Consider the following 23,586-nt stretch of genomic DNA (forward strand, 5'->3'; position numbering starts at 1 on the left):
ATGTAATATAATCAAAAAACAGTAGTTTGCAAGCAAATACACCATAAAAGAATACCCCAATCAGGTTGTATGAGGAGGTGTTTGTCATAAGGCCTGTCCCAAGAGGGATGGGGAATCTGGACTGCAGCTGTATTAGCACTCGAACATCTACATTTATGGTAGGTACAAAACTGTACTATGTTCATCGTGCATACAGCTGCAGTCATAACAGATGGGTAGAATCCCAAAGCTAAAAAGGGGTGGCAGGCACTAAGTGGAACTAGGAGGAGCAAGGATGCCCTGCAAGACTGCTGTGGCAAAGCCCGCTCTAGATTTAGAATAAAGTGGAAGGTGATAGTGTTTGGAGAAAGTGTGCACAGAACTCCAAGTGGCTGCCTCCAAAATGTCCTTGGTAGGAACCCCCCTGAGGAAAGCTGCAGAGGTAGCTGTGGCCCTTGTGGAGTGAGATCTGATGCTTGTAGGCACAGTTTTTCCATGAAATGAGTAACAAAAGGGTATGCAGTGGGCTATCCATTTTGAGATTGTCTGTTTGGAGATAGCCTTTCCTTGAGCACCTGTAGCATAGGACACAAAGAGTTGCTCGGATTTTCTGAATGGCTTTGTCCTGTCCAAATAGTAACAAAGTTGTCTGTGAAAGTCCAAGGAATGTAGTAGTCTTTCCCCTTTGTTTTGTGGATTAGGATAAAAGGTAGGTAAGTGGATAGTCTGATTCAAGGCTACACTGGATACTACCTTTGGCATAAAGGAAGGGTTGGTTCATAAGGAAACTCTGTCCTGATGGAAAATGATGAAAGGTTGCACAGCCATGAGGGCCTGTAGTTCCGAAACCCTGCGTGCTGAGGTGATAGCCAGAAGGAAGGCTGTTTTCCATGACAAGTATTGCAGTTCTGTTGAAGCAGCTGGCTCAAATGGAGGCAGGGTCAGTTTTTCTAAAATGAAGTTGAGGTCCCAAGCAGGTACCGGTGGTTTCCTTGGGGGGTTTATATTCTTAGCCCCTCTGAGGAACTGTCTTAAGAGAGGATGAGACAATAAAGGAGGATCAGTGTTGTATTGTGCAGAAATGGCTGAAGCATGGATCTTGATGGAGGAGAAGGAAAGTCCACAGTTTAACATCTCAGCTAGGTACTGTAATATTTGAGGTAAATTTAGTACCCGAGGATTCTGGCCCTTTTTCTGATTCCAGGCACAAAACCGTTTCCATTTGGCGGAGTAGGCTTTTCTAGCTGAAGGTCTTCTGGCCTCCAAGATAACATCCTGCACCTCCTTTGAGAGGAGGGTCTGTTGGGAAATCAAGGAATCCTCCATGCAGCTAGATTGAGGGTTTTCAGTTGACTGTGAAGAGTTTTGAAGTTGTGCTAGGACAACAGAAGAGGCACTAGAGGCAGGATCCATGGTGGGGAATGCGTCAGGCTCTTCAGGAGTGGATATCAGTGTTGTCTTGGCCAGTCTGGAGCAATGAGAATCATGTTTGGCCTCTCTGCTCTGGCTTTTAATAGAACTTTGGGCAGCACAGGAAGAGGTGGAAAAGCATAGACTGTCAATGTTGTCCAATTGAAAGAAAGTGCATCCACTCTCCAGGCCTGTGGATGATAGGTACTTGAGCAAAATTTTTTCAGTTGGTAATTTCTGTGGGTAGCAAAGAGATCTATGTCTGGCTGTCCCCATGCCTGAATTATCTTTGCGAAAACTTGACGATGCAACTTCCATTCGTGTGGATCTGTCATATTTCTGCTTAGGTTGTCTGCCAGTGTGTTTTCCTTCCCTGGCAGGAATTGTGCTTGAAGTTGGATTTGCAATTCCAGAGCCGTGTTCCAAAGGGACATGGCTAGTCTGCACAGGGGGTATGAATGAGTTCCTCCCTGTTTGTTTATGTACCACATCACTGGGGTGTTGTCTGTCCTTATCAATAACTGGCCTGGATGCAGTAGGTCTTTGAAGGCCATAATAGCATTTTGTACTGCTAGCATTTCCTTTTGATTGATGTGTAGGTGCTTCTCTTTTTGGGACCATTTGCCCTGAATGCACTGATTTGTCATGTGCGCCTCCCAGGCGTAGTCCGAGGCATCTGTTGTGATGATTTGATTTGCTTGAGGCATGCAGAAGGGGAGACCTATGTTTCTTTGGCATGCTTGAGCCCACCACAGAAATTCCTTTTGAAGACATGGAATGAGTGGTATAATTGTTTCCAAACTGTGGCTGTGTTGATACCATAAGTTTTTTAGGTACCATTGAAGTTTCCTCATATGCAGCTTTGCACATGGGATCAGCAGGATGCAAGATGCCATGAATCCCAGAGCCTGCAGGACTTTCTTTGCAGTCAGCCTGGTGAAGGTTGCCATTTTGCTGAAGTATTGAGATAGTTGCCCTTGCTTCTCTGGCGTGAGGTAGGCCATCTGGGTGTTCGCATTCAAGCTGGCACCCAGGAAAATTATTGGTTGACAGGGTATTAATTTTGATTTCTTTTTGTTGACTGTGTATCCCAGAAAGTTCAACAATTTTATTACAAACGCCAGGTGTTTCAGAAGTATGTGCTTGCTGTCCGCTTGGATCAGGCAGTCATCCAGATATGGGTATATTTGTATCCCTTGAAGTCTGCAGAAGGCAATTACTGATGCCAGACATTTTGTAAACACTCTGGGCGCAGTAGATAAGCCAAAGGGCAATGCAGAGAATTGATAATGGGTTGAACCTGCAAGAAATCGGAGGTATCTTCTGCAATCTTGTCTGATAGGGACATGCAGGTATGTCTCCTTGAGGTCCAATGTTACCAGCCAAGACTCCTTGCCAAGCATGGGATGAAGCTGCTGTAATGTGAGCGTCTTGAATTTTGGTACGAGTAAATATGTTTAACAGGAGCTGGAGGTAAAGAATATGGGTTGAGGCTGGCTTCTGTGAACACATCATCTAACATATCCAAGACAGGAGGGATAGCCAGAGGCCTGTGCTGGGGAAGCAAGAGAAAATCCCTGAGCCTTTTCTTGGAATCAAGAGTAATGTTGGCCTTCCCAGTGAAAGTGTTCCCTCAAGGTACGTAAGGTTTCCCCAAAAGAATAGTCCTCAGGGGGGGTAGACCGAGGGAATGGACTCCTCAGCATCAGAGTCTTCAAAAGGGGAATATGAATATTCCTGGTCCTCAGAATGTTCTGAGGTAATAGAGGCTTGATCTGAGGAAGGGTAGTCTTCCTCCAATCTGGGCCTTTTGTCCGAGGGGGGTTGAGAACCCCTGATAAGAGTAATCAAATCCTCATCCATTTTGAGCATCTGTTTTTTAGGCATGGGGCCTTGAGAAGGGCTCTGTGGACCTTGTCTTTTAGTTTTCATGGCTGCTTTAGATTTTGTGAAAGCCTTAATGGAAAAGGAGGAATGCCTGAAGACACCTTGAGAAGTGGCAGGCCTGTCTGAACTCTGAGTTTCCCCGCCAAGAGTGGCGTCGGTATCTGTAGTCGGAATGGGAGCCGAGGAGCCTGCGACCCCGGGCACAGAAGACACCACTAAAGAAGCATCATCGGTACTCAGGGGCTGCGTAGGCGCCTCGCTGAGAACCGGAGCACCGGTAGTCGGCTTTGGCGTGGTGTTGGTAGAACTTGCGGACCTTGTATGTTGGTCCTTATCTTTGCGTCTTTTACTCAAAACTGGAGTCGGAGTATCCGACGACATAATATAATTAAATTTTTTACCAAAATAGTGTTGGGCGAACTCCGCCCGACGCTTAATAGTGATTTTGTTGAATCTAACACAAAAACGGCAGGCCGAGACGTCGTGGTCTGGGCCTAAGCAAGGAATACAAAAATAATGGAAATCCTTATGCGGCATTTGCTTCCCACATGAAATGCAATTATTAACTTTGTCTGACATTGGTCTGAGGCAAGAAAAGTTTCCCCAACGGGGTACTTAGCTTTCAAGAAGACTTCAGCTGAAATATTTTCGTAAATCTCAGGAGCTGGCCGACCGGCAATTGCGAACTGCTTCTGCTTCGGGCACCGCGCGGCAAGAAAGACTGAAGAAGATGGCGTCGGCTGGTTCTTTTATACCCCTGCCACACTGACGTCAGGGAAGAAGCGACGACAACCGACGCCGGACCTAGACTTTGGAATTCGGCCGACCGAGGACCCACCTGACGGCAGGATAACCCATCTGTTATGACTGCAGTTGTATGCACGATGAACATCTAGATCCACAAGTATTTGCAATGACAGCTCAAAAATGGGGACACCCAGACAAAGATCTGTTTGCAAGCCCCCACAACTACCAACTTCAAAAATTTTGCACAAGGACATTCCATCCACTAGCTTGGAAAGTGGATGCCTTCTCACTCAGTTGGAAAACATTAACAGTGTATGCCTTCCCTCCACTGCCTCTTCTAGCAAAGGTACTGCTGAAAGTCAGATTAGAGAGGCCACAAATGATACTCGTTGCACCAGACTGGCAACGGCAGCATTGGTATCAAATTTTAAGGAACATGGCCCACAAGCCCACCATGGATTTTGCCACAAATTCCTCACCTGCTCACCCAGCGAGACAATCAGATTCTACACTGCCAGCTCAAGACTTTAAACCTGGATGCATGGCAAATTACCTAAACAACCAGCCAACACCTTTATCCAAAGCTGTTATGGATGTCATTCTGGAGGCCAGGAGGCCCAGCACCAGGAAAACCTACTCAGACAAATGGAAAAGATTTTGTGCCTGGAACCAGGCTAAAGGCCAAAATCCCCTTGATCCAAACATTCCTCAGATTCTACAATATTTAACTGAGATGTTGCACAAAGGACTTTCCTTTTCATCTATTAAGATCCACGCCTCAGAAATTTCAGCTCATTACAACATGGATCCTCCTTTATTCTCACATCCACTCCTAAGACAGTACCTCAGAGGGGCTAAGAAAATAAGACCACCAAGGAGAGCACCAACACCTACTTGGGATCTCAACTTTGTTTTGGAAAAGCTTACACTGTCGCCCTTTGAACCAGTTTTTTCAGCTGATTTAAAATTTATTTCATGGAAAACTGCCCTGCTACTAGCAATAACCTCAGCTAGAAGAGTCTCAGAGCTACAGGCACTAATGGCAGTGGAACCTTTCCTCATTTTTCATCAAGACAGAGTCTCTCTACGAACTAACCCTTCCTTTATGCCAAAGGTGGTATCCAGTGTGGACCTAAACCAAACCATTCATTTGCCCACCTTTTTCCCAAATCCCCAGAACAAAGGAGACAGACTCCTGCACTCTTTGGACAATCACAGGCAATTACGTTACTACTTGGATAAAACTAAGGCTTTCAGAAAAACTGACCAGCTCTTTGTAGCCTATGCTACAGGATCACAAGGAAAAGCTATCTCAAAATAGACCATTTCTAAATGGATAGGGCATTGCATACGTTTCTGCTACACATATCATGGGAAACTGGTACCTGCTAACATTAGGTCCCACTCCACCAGGGCTACAGCTACATCAGCAGTCTTTCTCAGGGGAGTGCCAACCAAGGATATTCTGGAAGCTGCAACTTGGAGTTCAGTGCACACCTTCACCAAACACTATCACTTACCTCTATATTCTAAGACTAGAGCTGGTTTTGCCACTGCAGTTTTGCAAGGCCTACTAGCTTCTTCTAACCCTGTTCGACTCCACCTCCCATCCTTAGCTTTGAGATTCAACCCAAGTGTGATGACTGCAGCAGGGTAACACGATGAACATAGTAGAGTTATGTACCTACCATAAATGTAGATGTTCGAGTGTTCACCCTGCTGCAGTCCAGGTTACCCTCCCTCCATCCTCTCTGAACTAGCTGAACTTATCTCTACCATTCTATCCTGTACTACCTCTGTGGTGTATTTGCTTGTGCCTAAGGGTATTGTTTTATTTTTATCTAACCATATATATATATATATATATATATATATATATATATATATATATATATATATATTTTGCCTACCTATTGGGGGCACCTGACATCTGGGGCAAGAAAAACTGAAGAAAATGGCGTCGGATGCCTCTTATATACCCCTGGCACACTGACGTCAGGGAATAAGTGACAGCAACCGATGCTGGACCACGACTTTGGAATTTGGGCTGACTGCGGGACCGCCTGATGGCAGGATAACCCAAGTGTGATGACTGCAGCATGGTGAACATTCGAACATCTACATTTACGGTAGGTACAAAACTGTACTTTCCTTCAACCATGCATGTCTCCTAATGACAGATCCTGACGCTGCTGCCCTGCTTGAGGCTTCTTGGGCGTCACAGCCACAGTGTAAAGAGTGTTTAGCCACTTGACAAGTAGAGTGCAGTAAATCTACTAACTCTTTTGAATAGGTGCAGTCAGGAAAAGTACAAGTCTTCTGTTTTAATAGTTCCAAAGTGTGTTGTTGAAATTTTAACATGTGGAACTGACAGTTGAGTGCTCTGATAGCTAAGGTTGCAGAGGTGTATACTTTCTTACTGCATCTGTCCAGAGCTCTGGAATCCTTGTCAAAAGGAATAGGATTCTTTTTAGAACTAGCCTTAGTTCCTTTAGGTCCCTGTGTAATGACCTCCAGGTCTGAAGCAGGATTTCTGTACAGGTATTTGTGAGAATCCAATACTCTGCAATACCGTCAGGTTTTCTGGGAGTAGGTGGGAGGGAGTCAGAAGTCAAGCTGGATTCATGAAAGATATTAGCAACCACCTCTAAGATAGGAGGGATGGCCAAGGGTCTGTGCTGGGGGTGCTCTAGAAACTCTTAGTCTAGTCTTAGACTGTGAGAAGTCCTGGGATTCCCAGTGGAAATGCTCCCTGAGGGTGTGAAGGTCTTCCCCAAAGAAGGATCTTCTGGTGGGGAAGCAGAACGAATGGATTCCTTTGCATCTGAATTCTCATAAGCAGCCAGAGATAGTTGCTCCTCTTCAAAACTGAATAATCAGACTCCTCAGAATACTGTTCTGTCAGTATTTCAGGAGAATGATCTCTCTTCCTTTTAGAAGTTGTGGCCTGACTACCCCTGATAAGGGTGATGAGATCCTCCGCCATTTTACGCAACTGAGCTTGGGGTAGTGGAGCAGGAGTAAAATGGTGGCAAAAAGTAGTTTTCCTAGGAGTGGCCTTGCCTCTAGGCCTAACAGTATCCACTGGTCTGAGAGAAATGGTAGTAGGAGGAGACGTCAGTTTTTGTCTAGATTTGGTAGTATGAAAGACCTCCTTGGAAGCCAGTGCCTGCGTCGTGGCTCCGGACCCAACCAAGGTGGAGACAACCAATGGCTTGGAAGATGAAAATAATTTCTGAGGCATACCAGAGTCCAGAAAGGGTCTCAGTAGAGGCCTGCGAAGATATTGAATCAGGCATCAGGGGCTGCAAAGGCGCCTCACCGAATTCTGGAGAACTGACGACCTGCTTAGCGGTACAGTCGTTGGAAGGCTTAGCCTTGTGTGGTCTATCTCTATCTTTACTTTTTTTTCGGAATGTTTACGGATTGTTTGCTGATGGATGCCATTTTGGCTACAATAAGAGCCCTACGACAAATGGTTCTCACGTTAAAGAGGGCACAGAACCGGCAATGGGGGACGTCGTGGTCTGGGCCTAAACAAGTGAAGCAGTATGAATGGAAATCTTGGTGTGGTATTTGCTTTCCACAGGTGAGGCAATTGTTAACTTTTTTGGACATCTGTTAGTGTAAGAAAAAAGGATCCCCAACAGGGTACTTGGCTTTAGACATCTTCAGCTGTAATTAAAACTCTGGTAGCGACCGACCGGCACACTTGCAAACTGCTTCTGCTATGGGCTCCACGGCAGGAAAGACTGATGTAATGACGTCGGTTGCCTTCCTTTACAGCACTGATGTCCTGATGTCAGCCAGCAAGCGACAGCAGCCGTCACAGAAAAACATTGACTCTGGTATTTGGGCTGGCCAAGGGCAACCACAGCAGGGATAACCTACAGGTGATGACTGCAACAGTGAAACACGAAGAACACCAGTTAATATGTCTTCCCAAAGTCACGAACACATGCACAATGACTGAATGAAGTACAATTCCAGTGCCATTCTTAAGTGACAACTGATCTCTGTGAAAGACCATACCATTCAATCTAGAGATGATAGCCTGAAACTGCAAAATCCTGTGACCAAAGGCGATAGTCATCAAGAAATACAGACAGTCTGGAAAAGAAATGTAAAAGCCTGTAGATCATACAGTACAATTACCATGGAGGACATGGGTTTTCCACGGGTAAGTGTTGGTACCAAATCCCTTTAGGGATCTGTTTGACCTGCCAATGCTGTATCACAATTCTGACACATACTGCAGAAATTGCTGGCATGTGCATGTAAGGCAGTATAATAACTGCAAACAAAATCATCCAGGTGCCTGAAACAGGAATACCTTTCCTTCCAAATGGAGACTATGTTCAACTTGGCAGGGTATGGCTACAAGATGGAAGGCTTCTTGAACATTTCAGTCAACTCTGCACACAATCCAAGCCATGATACATGCTGACATCAGTGGATCTTTACCAACAACTAGGCCCTGAGGTGAGACAGGTTGTTCTGCCAGTGTATATGATTTCCATTACATTTGCAAGTAGGGGCTCCTGTAAACCCAAGGACCTGAAAGCCTGAAACTGCATTCTTTCTGGCAATCAAGGGGAGATCAGAACATTTGTTTTTTCTCCTGAACACCTCTGCCACAGATTTGAAAACATTCATCACTGTTATTTCTCCCTTTGTCCTGCTGCAGAGACTAGAAGGGGCAACACATGCCAGGGTGATGCTGAAGCCCATTACTTTCAGAAGATCCAAACCAGACAGTGCTATCTAAGATTTGGAGGCATAACTCTAGTAGTCTGCTATCACATTCACTTTAGCTGGGATGTGAAGCAATGAGACACACAGATGCCTTGTCTAGCATCTACTGCCGGACTTGCATAACATCTCTGCACAGAGTTCAAGAGCATTTCCTCATGTTTATGTAATGTGACTAGCTTTCAGAGTGCACTAGGAGCTTCCACAGAAGAAGCTTCTCTTCTACAGCCTTCAGGGCCAAAAGAACTGTAAGTAGATCCTAAATGGCTGATATGCATCCCCCTTCCTCAGCGAGATCCATTTTCCTTAAAAAATACAGATGCCAAAATGAGCCCCACATTTTGCCACAACCTATATGTTGTTTGAACCTCTGATGATTTTGGCAACAGGAAGGGAAACTCACCATCATGTTGACTGAGTTGGTCAACTACACTATGGCCAAATGACAACTATCTGACACTAAACAAAGCCTCCACATGGTCTGACTCTTCACCCAATGGCATTTGTAATTCCACACACGAACATCCCAAGCTTTTTTGAAAAGCAAAGTGAAGATCATGACAGCCATAAGGCACAGACAACTCCAGGAGATTCAAGCCTGCACCCTCTGTGGTGTCCTAACCCAAGCTGCCAAAGCTTTGACCTCCTGAGCCCTGATAACAGGAAGGAATGGTCAAGATGTAGACTGTCCAACTCTGCAGTGATGAAGGCAGTCTTCTAAGACAGGAGCAGAGAAAACTCTTCGTTTATGGTCACACTGAAATTGTAGCTACTGAAGTGTCTTCTCAGGAAAGCTACCAGAAGATAGTAATACACACAACAAACACGTTCTGCTGCATGCCATCTACCATTAAGAACAGTACTTTGGTGACCAAAATGGTTACAGTGAAAAGCAAAAAAAAAGTGGCACTCTATCTTGAAAGTAAAATACACCCAGCCTGGATCAAAACACCCTCTTGTACATTCCTTGGACACTGGTGTGAAACAAGTCATTTATATCCAATTACACCATCATAGTTCTTTGTGGTAGCAAATGCATGATACTCATTCTAGCTGCTGACCCTGTAAACAGATGTATTCAGTTGAAGCTGCAGAGGTTCAGGATTGGAATCAAATCCTTTCGATGCATCAGAAAAAAAAACACAGCTGTAATAGAACCCTAGCTTGTCCTATGAGCTCTGCTGGGAGAAGACCTACGAGCTCAAAAACATGGCCAACTATGAAGAGCAGCCAATCGTCTTTGGTGATGGCTGTCCAAGGAGGGTCAAATGAAGAACTGACCTAGTTATGGGCAGCCCATGAAAACAATCAAGACTGCAACTGCTGGGCTGTAGGAGGCTAAGCTGGCTCAACCTTTGGGAAGGGGACAAGCAAGACAGACAACTGAGAAGCCTTCTCAGTTGGACAGGAAGATTCATCCTTCTGGGGGGGACTAGTTAAGCCTACACAGAAAGAGACTGAGACGGTTCAAACAATTCCTCCACACTGGGGAGGCCTTGCTTCCTTTTTAACACATCATATATTTGTCTTGAGATGGCTGATTGAGCAGCAAACCTCATTCAAGGCAAAGTATCTCAGTGAGAAAACCCTATGGGGTTATCAAATGGCTTAGCATGCAAGTCCTAGCTATAAGCAGCAATAAAGTCCAAATTACAAAAAGCCAGCCGGTAGCCCACTCTGGTTAGTGGAATCAAAATTACGCACTCTAGGCCTCAGAATTGCACAGAAGACTATTCCCTGCCCACTATAAAGTTTTAAACTGTATTTATCAAGTGGAAAAATGTTGAAGCTAATAGTGCCTATCTGGACTGAAAACACCATACATAGTTCACTCAAATGCCTGGTTAGGATTCCACATCGTTCAGCTAGGGATAAGACAGCATTCCCCTTCTTAGGAGTAGAATATGGGTGCTTCTGCACTGCATAACTGGCATCCTTGATGATGGGTACTACTTGCAGGGGACACAATGCTCAATACTACCAAAGATATTTCTGAGGGAAGGAATGCTGATCACAGGCACCCCATGGTCAATTTTATGAACCTCACATTTCTCTGGAGGAGGTCATGTGATGTAAACTATATGCACAAAAAAGTAGTTCTTATTACCTTTACCTGTCTCTGAGAATTGTTTCTGGGTCCTCTTATTCCTCGAAGGAAAGTAAACCCCTCCTCAACTACAGCCTTAGAAAGGGCAGACTCATGCTCAGATGGCATGCATGAGGTCCTATTGTACAGTGAACAAGTGCCAGGTGACACAGGATCAGTGCTTAAAGGCATAACTGTTAAGGCACAATAGGGAATTAAAAGCCTGCATGGGACACACTGCTGGCATCAGATCATGTTTCCTAAGAATGTGCTCCTGCAACCATATTTACAGACCCCACTAAACACTGAAAAAAGTTATGTACTTACCATAATGTTCCATGTGAATTGTTCATGTCGCCTTCATTCTTATACGTGGGTTCAGAGTCAATCCCTCAGCTCCGAGTTGGCCACTTTCACAAGCTCGAGGTTTTAAAGTAGTTCAAGGCCAAGTCCCTATCCCATGATGCTCTCTGCCTCACCTCAGATCTAGTTTGCTGACCCCAACATGTATAAGGGCAGATCATGCCTCCTGAACCTGGTGGATTTTTTTGAGACAGTTACTCAGGCTATAGATAAGGGAAAGGAGGTACACACAGCTTACCTTGACCTTGCTAAAGCATTTGACACCATTCCCCATTCAGGTATTATTGATAAGCTCACCAGCCTGGGCATAAACCCTTACGTCACAAGATGGATCGCAAACTGGCTCTCAGACAGATCCCATAAAGTAAGAGTAGCGGGATCTATGTCCAAATCCAGACCAGTAACGAGTGGTGTGCCTCGGGGCTCTGTCCTGGGGCCCATTCTGTTTGACATATACTTCTCAGAAGTACAGGCAAGCATGGAATGGCTGTGGCTGACTAAGTTTGCGGACGACTGTAAACTGGGTGCTATAATAGAGTCTCCGGCCGACATGGAGATCCTCCAGAAGGGCCTAAATGAGACTGATGCATGGTGTCAAAGCCATGGTCTCAAGCTAAATGTGAAACAATGTGTAGTAATCCCCTTTGGAAAAAACAGAGTACCAGCAAACTACAACATAGGAGGTAATCCCCTGAAATCTGAAGAAGAAATAAGGGATCTAGGGACCCAAATAGATAGTCAGATTTCCTTTGATAACCATGTTGCCAAAGTGGTTAGAAATCCTTCTATGTGACCCATCTGATCACGAAAGGGTTCGCATCAAGATCTAAGGATGTAATGGTGCCCCTCTATTCTTTCCTCATCAGACCTATTACTGAGTACAATGCACCAATTGGAATGTACCTGGCTAGACATCTCCAGCAGCTGGAGAGACCACAGAGGTACCTAACTAAGAGGATTACTGGCCTCAAACAGTTCCCCTATGCAGCACGATTGAAAAAGCTAAGACTGTTCTCTGTTACATACCGCTTTCTCAGAGGCGATCTCTGTCTAACGTACAGAGCTATGACCAACCCAGAATTGCTGAACATGCTCCATCTTAGCAAAACCAAATCTACTACAGCTACATGCTCTAGGCCGGGATATAAACCTCATCACAACAATGAATAGAACATGCTGGAGGGATAGATTCCCTTCGCAGAGACTTCCCTTACTATGGAACAGGGTCCCGATTTACATAAGACAGAGCCCCTCACTATCACTCTTCAAGAGGAACCTTGATGAGAGGATGGGTAACAGAATGTTCACACCGGGGATCACACCAACAGCACTACTAGATAGGGGCCAAGGGTACTAGCTGCTAGTACAAGGGTCTAGGGAACTACTAAATGGGCGGTGAATACCGCACAACGTCGCTGGACTAATATATGCCTTCGGGCAGAGAGCCCAGTACCCACCAATGGACATATAATACATGAACATCACTCCAGTCAAAATAAGAAATACTAGAACAAGATCCACCAGACCACAAAAACTCTTACTCGTTCTTCGAGCAGCCAGGAGGGGGAAGGCAGGTGGGAATGTAAGAATGAAGGGGAAATGAACAACTCACATGGAACGTTACGGTAAGTACATAACTTCTTTATGTGAAGTTATTCAATGTCGCCATTCATTCTTACACATGGGTAGCGTCCAAAGCACCATTCACCTTGGGTGGCTCACGGGAGTATATTCCTGAGGACAGTGGAACCAAAGGAAGCACTGTCCCTAAAGGCCCTATCTACTTTGTAATGCGTAATGAAGGTATGAGGCTTAGACCAAATGGCAGCTGCACATATCGTGTCCAAAGACAGCCTAGCCGTATAAGCTGATGAAGTAGAAATAGCCCTAGTGGAATGCGTTTTTCACGCTATGCTCTAACGGTTGATTCATGGAGGAATATGTGAATTTTATGCAATCAGTCAACCATTTGGAAAGAGTAACTTCTGATACTGGTAGCCCTTTTTTGGTGTCATGAGAGACAAAAAGTTGTTCTGATTTTCTAAATTATTTTGTTCTGTTCAAATAGAATCTTAGTTGTCTGTGAACATCAATTTTATGCAACATATACTCCAACTTGTTGGAATGGTTACTGAAGAAAGTTGGAAGTTCAATAGTTTGGTTCATATTAGCCTCAGAGCATACCTTTGGAAGGAAGGGTTTGTCCTCAGCGACACTCTGTCAGGATGAAAAATCAAATATGGGGGTTTGATAGATAAGGCCTCAAGTTTGGACACTGTACGTGCTGATGTAATGGCAACCAATAAGATAGTTTTCCAAGACAAAAATTTTAGTTGGCAGGAGGATGCAGGCTCAAATGGGTGAAGAATAATCCTTGATAGAACAACATTCAGACTCCGTGGAGTAAAAGGTTGTCTAACTGGTGGTCTAAGATGTATGGTATCTTTCAAGAAGGCTCTACATAATCTATGAAACATTAGATTAGAACCTTCTGATCTGAAGTGAAAATTTGAAATTGCAGCCAATTGAACTCGTATGGTGGCAGCTGTAGCACTTTTATTAAAAAGCTTAGTCATCAACTTTAAAATGATAGCAACTGGGGCAAAGTAGGGGGTCAATATCATTTTGTGAAGTCCAGCAAGCAAATCGCTTCCATTTGCTGGCATACAACTTTCTGAAGGAAGCTTTATAAGAAAATACAGGATGTGCTGTACCTCCGTGGAAAAATTGTGTGACCTGGGTATATTGGAAATTGGAGGGGCCAAGCTATCAATCTGAGGGAATGAAGAGAAGGATGAAGAGTTCTTGATGAATGTGTTAGCAGATCTGGAACTGGGTCCAGAATCCAAGGTTCCTCTAGTTGGTAGAGCCGAAGGAAAGGGAACCAAATCTGTTGAGACCAATACGGGGCTATTAGAATTACAGTCCTCCCCAGGGCTTTGGCTTTCTGCACGAATTTTGGAATCAGGGGAATTGGTGGAAAAGCATATAGAAGTCCCAGGGGCCAAGCGTGTACAAGAGAATCCCTTGGGTTCTCCCTTGGTGGGGGATTCAGGGCAAGGTAGCTTCTGCATTTGGCATTCATCAGGAATGCAAACAGGTCGCAGCAAGGCTGGCCCCATCTGCAGAAAATCATCTCCGCAATGTCGTCTTTGAGGAACCACTTGTGCAGCATCAGAATGGCTCTGCTCAGTTTGTCCACGATCGCATTGGATTTCCTCAGGATGTGCGTCGCTATCAAAAAGCGCTGGGTGGATACATCCCACTACCAGACTCTCAGGGCCTCTCGACATAAGGTGTAAGACTTGGTTCCCCCTTGCTTGTTGAAATGTTGTTGGTCTGAATCGCAATCGTTCCCAGAGAAAGAGAGTCTTGGAAGTACTGCAATGCCAAAAGTACTGCTCTCATCTCCAGGACACTGATGTGCAATTGTGACTCTGTCTCTGACCAGGTGCCTTGGTCTGTTCTTCCCAGAAAAAGCCACCTGTACCCTATCAGAGAAGCATCCGTGATCACTGTGGCTGATGGCGGGCAAAGAACAAATGGGCGACCTACTGTTACATGATAGCTGGTCGAACACCAATGAAGATCCTTTTTGCATGAATTTGTAATCATTATCAAGAATGACATTGGAAGTTGTTGGGAAGACCACTGGGTGAAGAGTAACCACTGAAGTATTCTCATGTGCATAAGCCCCAGAGGAACTGCTATGGGCGTTGCTGCCATAGTACCTAGTAGTTTCAACACTTGAGAGGCTGGTACTTTTTTTGCTCGTCAGGATGTCTAATACCTGTTGTCAGAGAGTGACTATTCTGTCCAGTGGCAATTCTACCATGGCGGTGGAGGTGTCTAAGTCTGCTCCGATACAGGAGATATGCTGCGATGGTGACAACGCAGACTTGTCAAAATTTATAGTTATTCCTAATTGAGAGCACAGATTGAGTGCATGATCCTTGGATTGAAGTAGTTGATGCCTGGAGGTAACGATGAGGAGCTAGTCATTCAAATACGGAAACACTCTGAATCCGAGATGCCTCAGGTGAGCCGTAACCACTGCCATGCATTTGGTAAACACTCTGGGGGCTGTTGTGAGACCAAAGGGCAGTGCTCGGAACGGATAGTGAATGGCTCCCAGCCGGAAACGCAAGTGATCTCTGGATGGTCTGGCCATTTTGATATGATAGTACGCATCCTTGAGACCCATAGAGCACATCCAATCGCCCGTTCCTAGAAATGGAAGAATCGATTGAAGTGTGACCATCCGGAACTTCTTCTTTACAAAGGTGTTGAGTCTCAAAAGTGCAAAACAAAACCACAACACCAAGCCTCTACTGAAAGACCAACAGCAGAAAAAGTATTAGCGTACTCCACTTTAATGACTGCTTTCGTCCACATGGACTCTACTGAAAGACCAAACAGGATAAAGTATCAGCGTACTCCACTTTATTGACCGCTTGCGTCCACATGGACTTCCATGTGGACGAAAATAGGTTATTAAAGTGGAGTACACTAATGCTTTTTTTCCTGTTGGTCTTTCAGTAGTGGCTTGGTGTTGTGGTTTTGTAAAGGTGTTGAGTCTGCTGAGGTCCAAGATGGGCCTCCAGTCCCCTGTTTTCTTTGGAACTAAAAAGAATCTGGAGTAGGTTTGGGATCCTATTTGGTCTGCTGGGATTGGTTGGATGACTCTCTTTTCCTGCAGCCTTTGAATTTCTATGGCTGCTTGATCCCTGAGACTGGGTGGAACGGCTGGGATTTTCCTCTGTACGCTGGGGGGGGGGGGGTTCTGTGAATGGAATGACATAACCTTTGGTAACAATGCTTTGTACCCAAGAATCTTTTATAATTTCTAGCCAGGCATCTGGATACAAAGAGCAGCAACCCTCGACTGCCTCCAGAGTAGGGCAGTCAGGCCTCCTTTCAGGAGTGCCGGTTGCCAAAGAACTGATCACTGTCGCCCTGGTTTTGCGGACCCCCTCTGCCGCCTGAGTGGCATCTTCCATTATTACCCCTTCCTCTGCCCCTGGAGGGGTTTTACTACTTGTGTTCTGAAAAGCTCCTTGGGACTTCCGGAACCACATTTTTCCTTCCTTTTGCCCTTTGGGGTAAGGTCTAGTAGGGGTGGAAAAACGGACTCCCACAGAAGATAGAGTCTATCCATCTTGTTCACACCTAGTGAGGGTCTCCTTGACTTTAGAGCCGAAAAGGGACAAGCCATCAAATGGGGTATTAACGAAGGAAGACTTGAAGGCTTCCGCAAAGGAGCATAAGCGCATCCAGGAAGGTCTCAGAAGAGCTATTGCTGAACCCACTGCCCGACTCGAACCATCGGCTGCATAAGAAATGAGCCGCATGGACGAGTTAACTATGGAATTAAGGGTACTGAGCTTGGATGTCACCTTATCAGGAACACCTTCAGCTGTAATATCCTGTACAGTATCTCCAAGCTCTTTAAGGAGATCTCTTTGAAGACGGGTAAAATGTGTCAGACAGGTGAGCAATCGCATAGCAAAAGTTGCCAAAATAAAATGCGCTTTCCATACCTGTCCATAGTCCTCGAATCTCTATTAGGAGGATGGATGTTAAAGAGGTTTCAGACATCTCTTTCTTGGTGGCCGCCGCCACCACCATGGCATCAACCGCCACTCCCTTGGTAAGGAACATTTTGTCCTGTGGCGATGTAATAAACTTGTTGGGCCTCCGAGGGACAGGTCCCATAGTATCAGGAGACTCCTGCGCCCTTCGAGCAACCAATTTCATTAGTTCATTGAAGGGTGGCGTCACCCAGGAGGTGGAGGGTTGAGACCCAAAAGCCTTTAGAAGCACCTACTCATCATCAGTAGGGCTAACGGACTGCCAGTCACTCCTCTGTTTCAGGACTTCAAGGATATCAGCAAAGGAGATATCCTCTGAGGGGGACTGTGGGGACCCTTCTGACTCCTCTAAGTCAGTGTCTGATGTGATGGACTCCTGTGGGGAGTCTAAATGCCTCCTCCTGCAAAGCTTCTTCCTGGGAACCTCATCAGTGGGACCTTCTGGTGAGGTCTCAGTAGAACATGGGTCACCCAATGGAGCTACCTGAGCCTCTGGGTCTTGACACTTTACAGGGACCTGTGATGTAGACGTACAAAGTGGCACTTTTGGAGATGAGGAGGAAGGCCCTGATGACGTGGGTGGTCTTGGAAGACATAACACTCCTCATGGCATCGAAGTCTCCACTGCTCTGACGTGAGGAAGTGGCCGGTTCTGAAGGAGATGCCATCCTCTCCGGCACTGACCCAGAGGAAGGAGCTGAACTCATCCATGCCAAAGCTCCGAGCGGAAGGATCTGAACCGATCCATCGGTTCGACTCCCCCCCACCCCCCCAGAGCTGAACGGAGAGTGTCGGCTCCCAGACTTCTCGAACAGCACAGAAATAGTCTGAGTTGACGGAGCCGATGGCACTGGAACAGGCCTTGGCTCTGAAGGTTCCACAATCATTAGTTCCACCTCCCCCGGCTCCAAAGGCCTGGCTCGGCTCGGAGGAGGAGTAGACACAGTAGGTAAAACAGTTTTGGGCTCCGAAACTGGTTGGGCCAAAGCCAATAATTTAGCCAGTGCTGGATTCTCAAGAAGCCTCTGCACCACTCAGTCCACATCCACATCAGAGTCTCTCCTTGAAGAACGAGTCAAAGGGATCGATGAAGCCAGAGACTGCAAAAAGGGTGATTTCAAAGTTTCGGAGACTGGCTCTGAAAAACAAGCTCTGTTCCGAGGACTACGGAACCGGCAACAGCACCTTCTCAGCAAGTCTCCGAGCCGAAGACTTAGGCACTGAAGAAGCTTTCTAAGATTTTGAAGTCTGGTCATCCTTGTCTAGCAATTCTTGAAAATCTGATTTTAGCAAATCCCTGTCTACCATTTTTTTTCCTGCGTTCCAGCAAGACCCTGCTGAAAAAAGAATGGCAAATGGAGCAGTCCTCCAGGATATGGACTGCCCCCAAACAGTAAACACAACTGACATGCACATCTGTGATTGACATTTTCTGCCCACACTTAGGGCACTTCTAAACTGTGGTGGTGGTGCTGTAGTAGCGCTGTCACCTCACAGTAAGACGTTGTCCTGTTCGTTTCTCAGCTAGAGCGTCTTCTGTGTGGAGACATGCATGAATGGGTGTACCTTCGTTGAATGTTGTGCATCAGGGCTGGCAAGTAAAAATCTACTGCCAATCATTAGCGGACCGGAGTTCTGCTGTGGCGACCCCTAACCAGGAAAAGCCAAAAGACACAACAACAACTTGGGGCACTTCTTAAATCCAGACTTTTGTTTCTCTTTTTTTTATCTATGTATATAAACTGTCTAGACAAATAGAAACCAATCTAAACAGTTGAAAACTATTAAACACACACAAAGCAAACGCTAAAGCTGTAAAAAGGCTACAACAGCTATAACTATCAAGCTAAACTCTTCAAAAAGTTTTAAACTTCTAAACTTTAAATTGTTAAACTTTTTAAAAGAAGACAGGGAAGAAACACAAAAACGGCCAAGAACGCCTAAGAGCATCTGCTCTATAAAGACGAAAAACTCGTCAAAGGGAGAAAAATAACAATGCCTAAGCAAAAACTAAGGCTAACTAGCCAAGAAACACACACATATTTGTGAAAAAATCTAAGTTAAGTATCTAATAATAATTTGAAAATAGCAATACTGGCCCAAACTCTACTCTCAACTTCCGATCTGTTGCAGCGGCAAACTAGATATGAGGTGAGGCAGACAGCATCATGGGATAGGGGACTTGGCCTTGAGCTACTCTAAAACCTCGAGCTTGTGAAAGCGGCTGACTCAGAGCTAAATGATCGGCTCCGAACCCATGTGTAAGAATGAACGGTGAGATTGAACAACTTCACATTACTTGTTTGAACTCTAGGACAAAACCATGGACTCTAGGACTTGGGTAGGACAGTCCTCAGTGTTGAGTGCTACCACCAAGCTACAACCAGGAGACTCACGGTACAGGATCCAGCCAGTTGCAGATAGGCTAATGTCAATCAACCAGAGGATGTACCTCCAACCTTGAGAACCAGATGACATTCACTGACACACAGGATTTTAACAAACCTGAGCCTTCACTTGGGAAGGGAAAGGTCAGGGTGTGATATACAAGGAAGGAAAGGCTCTCTCACAAATGGACTTACTCCTACCATGATGTGACCATTTTTACCACCTGTTTTTTCAGCTTTATTATAGGGCTTTAGCAAAAGTATGACGCTAAAGGGAAAGACACTTTTACTCCTGTACTGAGCACTTTCAAATGCCACCATTTTCCAGGTACAGAAAGAGGCCAGAAGCTCCTCCCTTTCAAGTCTTTGAGAAGTAAGGTCAAACTGCTGGCACATACAGCAATATTTCATGTCATGCACCCCTCCTAAGCAGTACAGATGGCTTCAGTGCAAGTACTGACTTGCTGGACAGCCAGAAAGACACTTTGTAAGCTTTTGTGCTTCAGGCACTAAAAATCTAGGAATTTTCCCATCTTCTAGGACTGAGAACTGAACTGCAAGACCAGCAGGAAAGACTTGACAGGCAAAGGGCCTAGGCCTGCTCACTCAATATGTTAAATGAAATCACTGCTTGATCAAGAACAGGATGTGAGCTTTCTAGGAAAATAAAAGTCAGACATTATCAGGGAAAAAAATAAACACAATCGTAAATTGCCAAGAAGATTCTCAGTTCCTCAGTGGTAGACTGACTAATCTTAATTTAGCTAGTTCCTAGGTATTCAATACAAGATGATGGGAATTTTAGTCCACAACTACATTTTCTCAAACTACATCACTAATGGATGCCATTTCACAGTACAACTTTATATTTTTGCAATTTAAGTATGCAGAAAAATTAGAAATGACATCACAAAAATATGTTCATAGGTTCATACTAGGCTATCTGCCCTGGGGCATTTATAAGCCTAGCCCAATTGTGTTTGGCTTACGCCACCCCTTGATTTGAGTATACTGTGCCCTTTTTAAAGTTTAGTTTACTGTGCCTCTGTCTATTAGGAAGTAATCACCGGGACAAACCTACGATCCCCCATCCACTCATCAAGATTTTTCTTGAAGAGAGTCAGTGAGGTGCTCTACCTAACATGAATTGGAATTCTATTCCAGAGCGAAGGGAGCCTTTGGGTTATGAATCTGCCCCTCCAGCATGTTCTATTTATTTCTGTGCTGAGGTTCAAGTCCCTCGAGCGCGTGGCTCTAAGGGATTTAGATTTACTGAGGTGGAGCATGTCCATTAATTCTGGGTTGGACATAGCTTTATATGTCAGGCATAGATCGCCTCGAAGCAGGCGGTATGCAACTGAGTAGAGCTGGAGTTTTTTTTAACAGAGCAGCATATGGCATCTCTTTGAGTCCCTTGATCCTCCTGGTGAGGTACTTTTGGGGTCTTTCTAATTGCTGCAGGTGTCGGGTAAGGTACATCCCAACCAAAGGGGGCATTGTATTCTATGATGGGCCTGATGAGGGATGAATAAAGGGACACGATTACCTCTCTTGATCTAGATGTGAATCCTTTCATGATGAGGTGGGCTATGTAGAAGGTCTTTCTAACCACTTTGGCAATGTGGTTGTCAAAGGAGAGATTGCTATCAGCTTGGGTCCCCAGATCCCTAATTACTTTCTCTGTACTTAATGGGTTACCACCTATGTGGTAATTTGTGGGCACATTGTTTTTGCCAAAGGGTATGACTATACACTTTTTGGAATTTAGCTTTAGACCATGGCTCTGGCACCAGTTATCCGTCTCTGCGAGACCTTTTTGAAGGATGTTTGTGTCAGCTGGAGAGTCAATTATGGCACCCAGTTTGCGGTCATCTGCGAACTTGGTGAGCCATAGTCCTCCCACGTTGGCCTGTACCTCAGAAAAGTAAATACCGAACAAGAGAGGTCCCAGGACAGAGCCCTGTGGGATGCCACTTGTGACCGGTTTCGAGTCTGACATGGCCCCAGCAACTCTGACTCTGTGGGTTCTGTCTTTGAGCCAGTTTGCGACCCATCTTGTGACATAGGGGTTTATATTTAGGCTGGATAGCTTATCTATGATGCCCGAGTGGGGTATTGTGTCAAATTCCTTTGCGAGGTCCAGATAGGTTGTGTGGACTACCTTCCCCTCATCTATGGCCTTGGTGACTGTTTCGAAGAAGTCGACCAGGTTCAAAAGGCAGGATCTGCCCTTGACGAAGCCAAATTGGGTAGGATCTAGTGTCTGTAGGTCCCCAATGTCTTTGTTTATGAGTTCCATGATGATCCTTCTCCATAGCTTTGCAGACTAGGCTAGTCAGGCTTATGCGGCGATAGTTTCCAGGGTCCGCAGAGGCGCCACCTTTGTGGAGTGGGACCACTGTTGCTGTACGCCATTCTTTGGGCACATATCCTGTAGCGAGGCTGAGATTGTACAGCAGTTTTACTTGAGGGATTAGTTCTTCTTGGAGTTCATGTAGGACGCAACCCGGGATGCCATCTGGTCCCATGGAAGCAGTGTTTTTTTGCTTTGGAGAGGGCGGCCTTCACCTGAGCATCAGAGATGTTTGGGAGGCTGCACTCTGCCGGGATAGATACTTGCTCTTTTGGGGGGGAGGGGGTGGAGAAGTTTGCACTGAACCTGTCTGCCAGGATATTGGCGATGTCTGTGGGTTCAGTGTATTTTTTTTAATCTTTAGACAGTAACATAAATGAAGTAGAGCAAATCTCCTAAAATTATGGAAACAGTTAAATTAAAAATGTATCTGATTAAGATTCCACTGTATTTATTGTATCCTGTTGGATCAAATCCATGTAATGTGATTTATACATTTGCTGATCAGGTAATAGTACAAGACCTCAGGTATGACCCAGTCTGCAAGGCAAATTCTGAAACATGAAGTTACTGTATGTAAATAGACAAGAACTGGTATAGAAAGCAAAGGTGATACAGACACATACGGAATTAGTAGTACATGAATGGGTCGCATCATTAAATTAGTAGACTATAATACTAGACACCGAGCAAACAAATTCAGTAAGGCAAGTCTTAGAACTCCAGCCTCAACAAACAATCAGAACTCACCTCAATTAAAAAAGAAAACACTTGTGACTATTGTGAATCTCAGTATGGAGAAAAAAATTAAAATCTCTGAAAAGTGAGGGTTTTACCTGGAGTTCTTGCTCCACTCCTGGATTAACTTCAGCAGAGGAGTAGGTGCTTGCTGACTCTCCACAGCAAGTTTAGTGATCTGCAGAGAACGCAGAGAAAGGGAGATTTTGTTTTAACAGTGCAGAAAGAATTAAGGCCAACATCAAAGCTTAAAACAATTTAGAATACGTCAGAAGCTATCACATAACAATGTATTATACCACAATACAAAGTGAATGCAAACTAACAGAAAAAAAACAAATCAGCATCAACTCTAGTTCATAATTTTTTTTAAAGAAAAATTTTAGTTGGCACAAAAAAGACACTTCTCTGTTACTAAGCTTTTGATATGTGCAATAAAAGTCCCTTTCATCTTCATTATTTTGGGTTAAAATGTATTTCTCAAGAAATGTAAACATAAAACTGCATCTTAAAAGATTTAAAGATTTTGGGTAAACTAAACAAAATTAAATGGCATACCCTCAAACATTTATGATTCTCTGCAAACTGGCAAAAATCAGTTAAGGTTCAATCAGAAAAATAGAGGATGTGAGGCAAGCCTTAAAACACTTCAATGTAAGGAAGTACAGATTTGTTTTTATTCATCTTGGTATAAATGATCTCATCCTCAAGGCTCTGACTGTTAACAGGGAACTCACAGCACTCTTAGATAACAGCTTGTACAGGTGTTGGGACACATTTTTCACAAATCGCATATAAAAAGGAGAGCCGAGTCACGGTGAATGAAAGTTTTTTTTTGGGTAGATGCCTATAGCCAACAAATGTCCTGTTTTAAAAAATGGAAATGTGTAGAACAACCGAGCCTAACTTTGGGCACGTGTTCAGACAGGATGGAGTGCACTTCTCAAGATCAAGGAAGAGAATTTTTGCAGCAGAAATTTTGCAATATTTGATAAACACAAGGCAGGATTATTGGCGTCTGGTGTGCAGAGCAGCCAGAGTCTGTTTTCACAACAGCAATAAATTTCATTCGTGCTCATCTTTCACCGGGCTTCATTTTGTTTTTCTAGCAGTTTTTTGTTTTTTTGCCTAGGTCGAAAATTTAATAGTTCACAGATAGCAACATTTGATGCATCTCTGATGGTTGTTAATGCTAGGAGTAATAATAATAAAAAAATTTTTTTTGGAAAACTTGCTATGTTCCCACAAGATTGATGTTCTTATTGTTTGTGAAACATAAATGTGCAAAATGGA

General features: G+C 44.6%; 1 protein-coding gene across 1 annotated transcript in view; it reads right to left on the reverse strand.

Annotated features, from left to right (window-relative positions):
• UTP20 (UTP20 small subunit processome component) overlaps positions 1 to 23,586 on the reverse strand; it is a gene marked incomplete in the record, with an annotated part of 2,478,305 nt that overhangs the window by 943,403 nt on the left and 1,511,316 nt on the right. Inside the window, 1 exon segment of the mRNA XM_044087776.1 lies at positions 22,392 to 22,471. Coding sequence (XP_043943711.1) covers positions 22,392 to 22,471 — 80 coding nt within the window.

The sequence above is a fragment of the Protopterus annectens genome, chromosome 11.part0 (genome assembly GCF_019279795.1).
Source record: "Protopterus annectens isolate FY-2018-M chromosome 11.part0, PAN1.0, whole genome shotgun sequence".
NCBI classification, from domain to species: Eukaryota; Metazoa; Chordata; order Ceratodontiformes; family Protopteridae; genus Protopterus; species Protopterus annectens.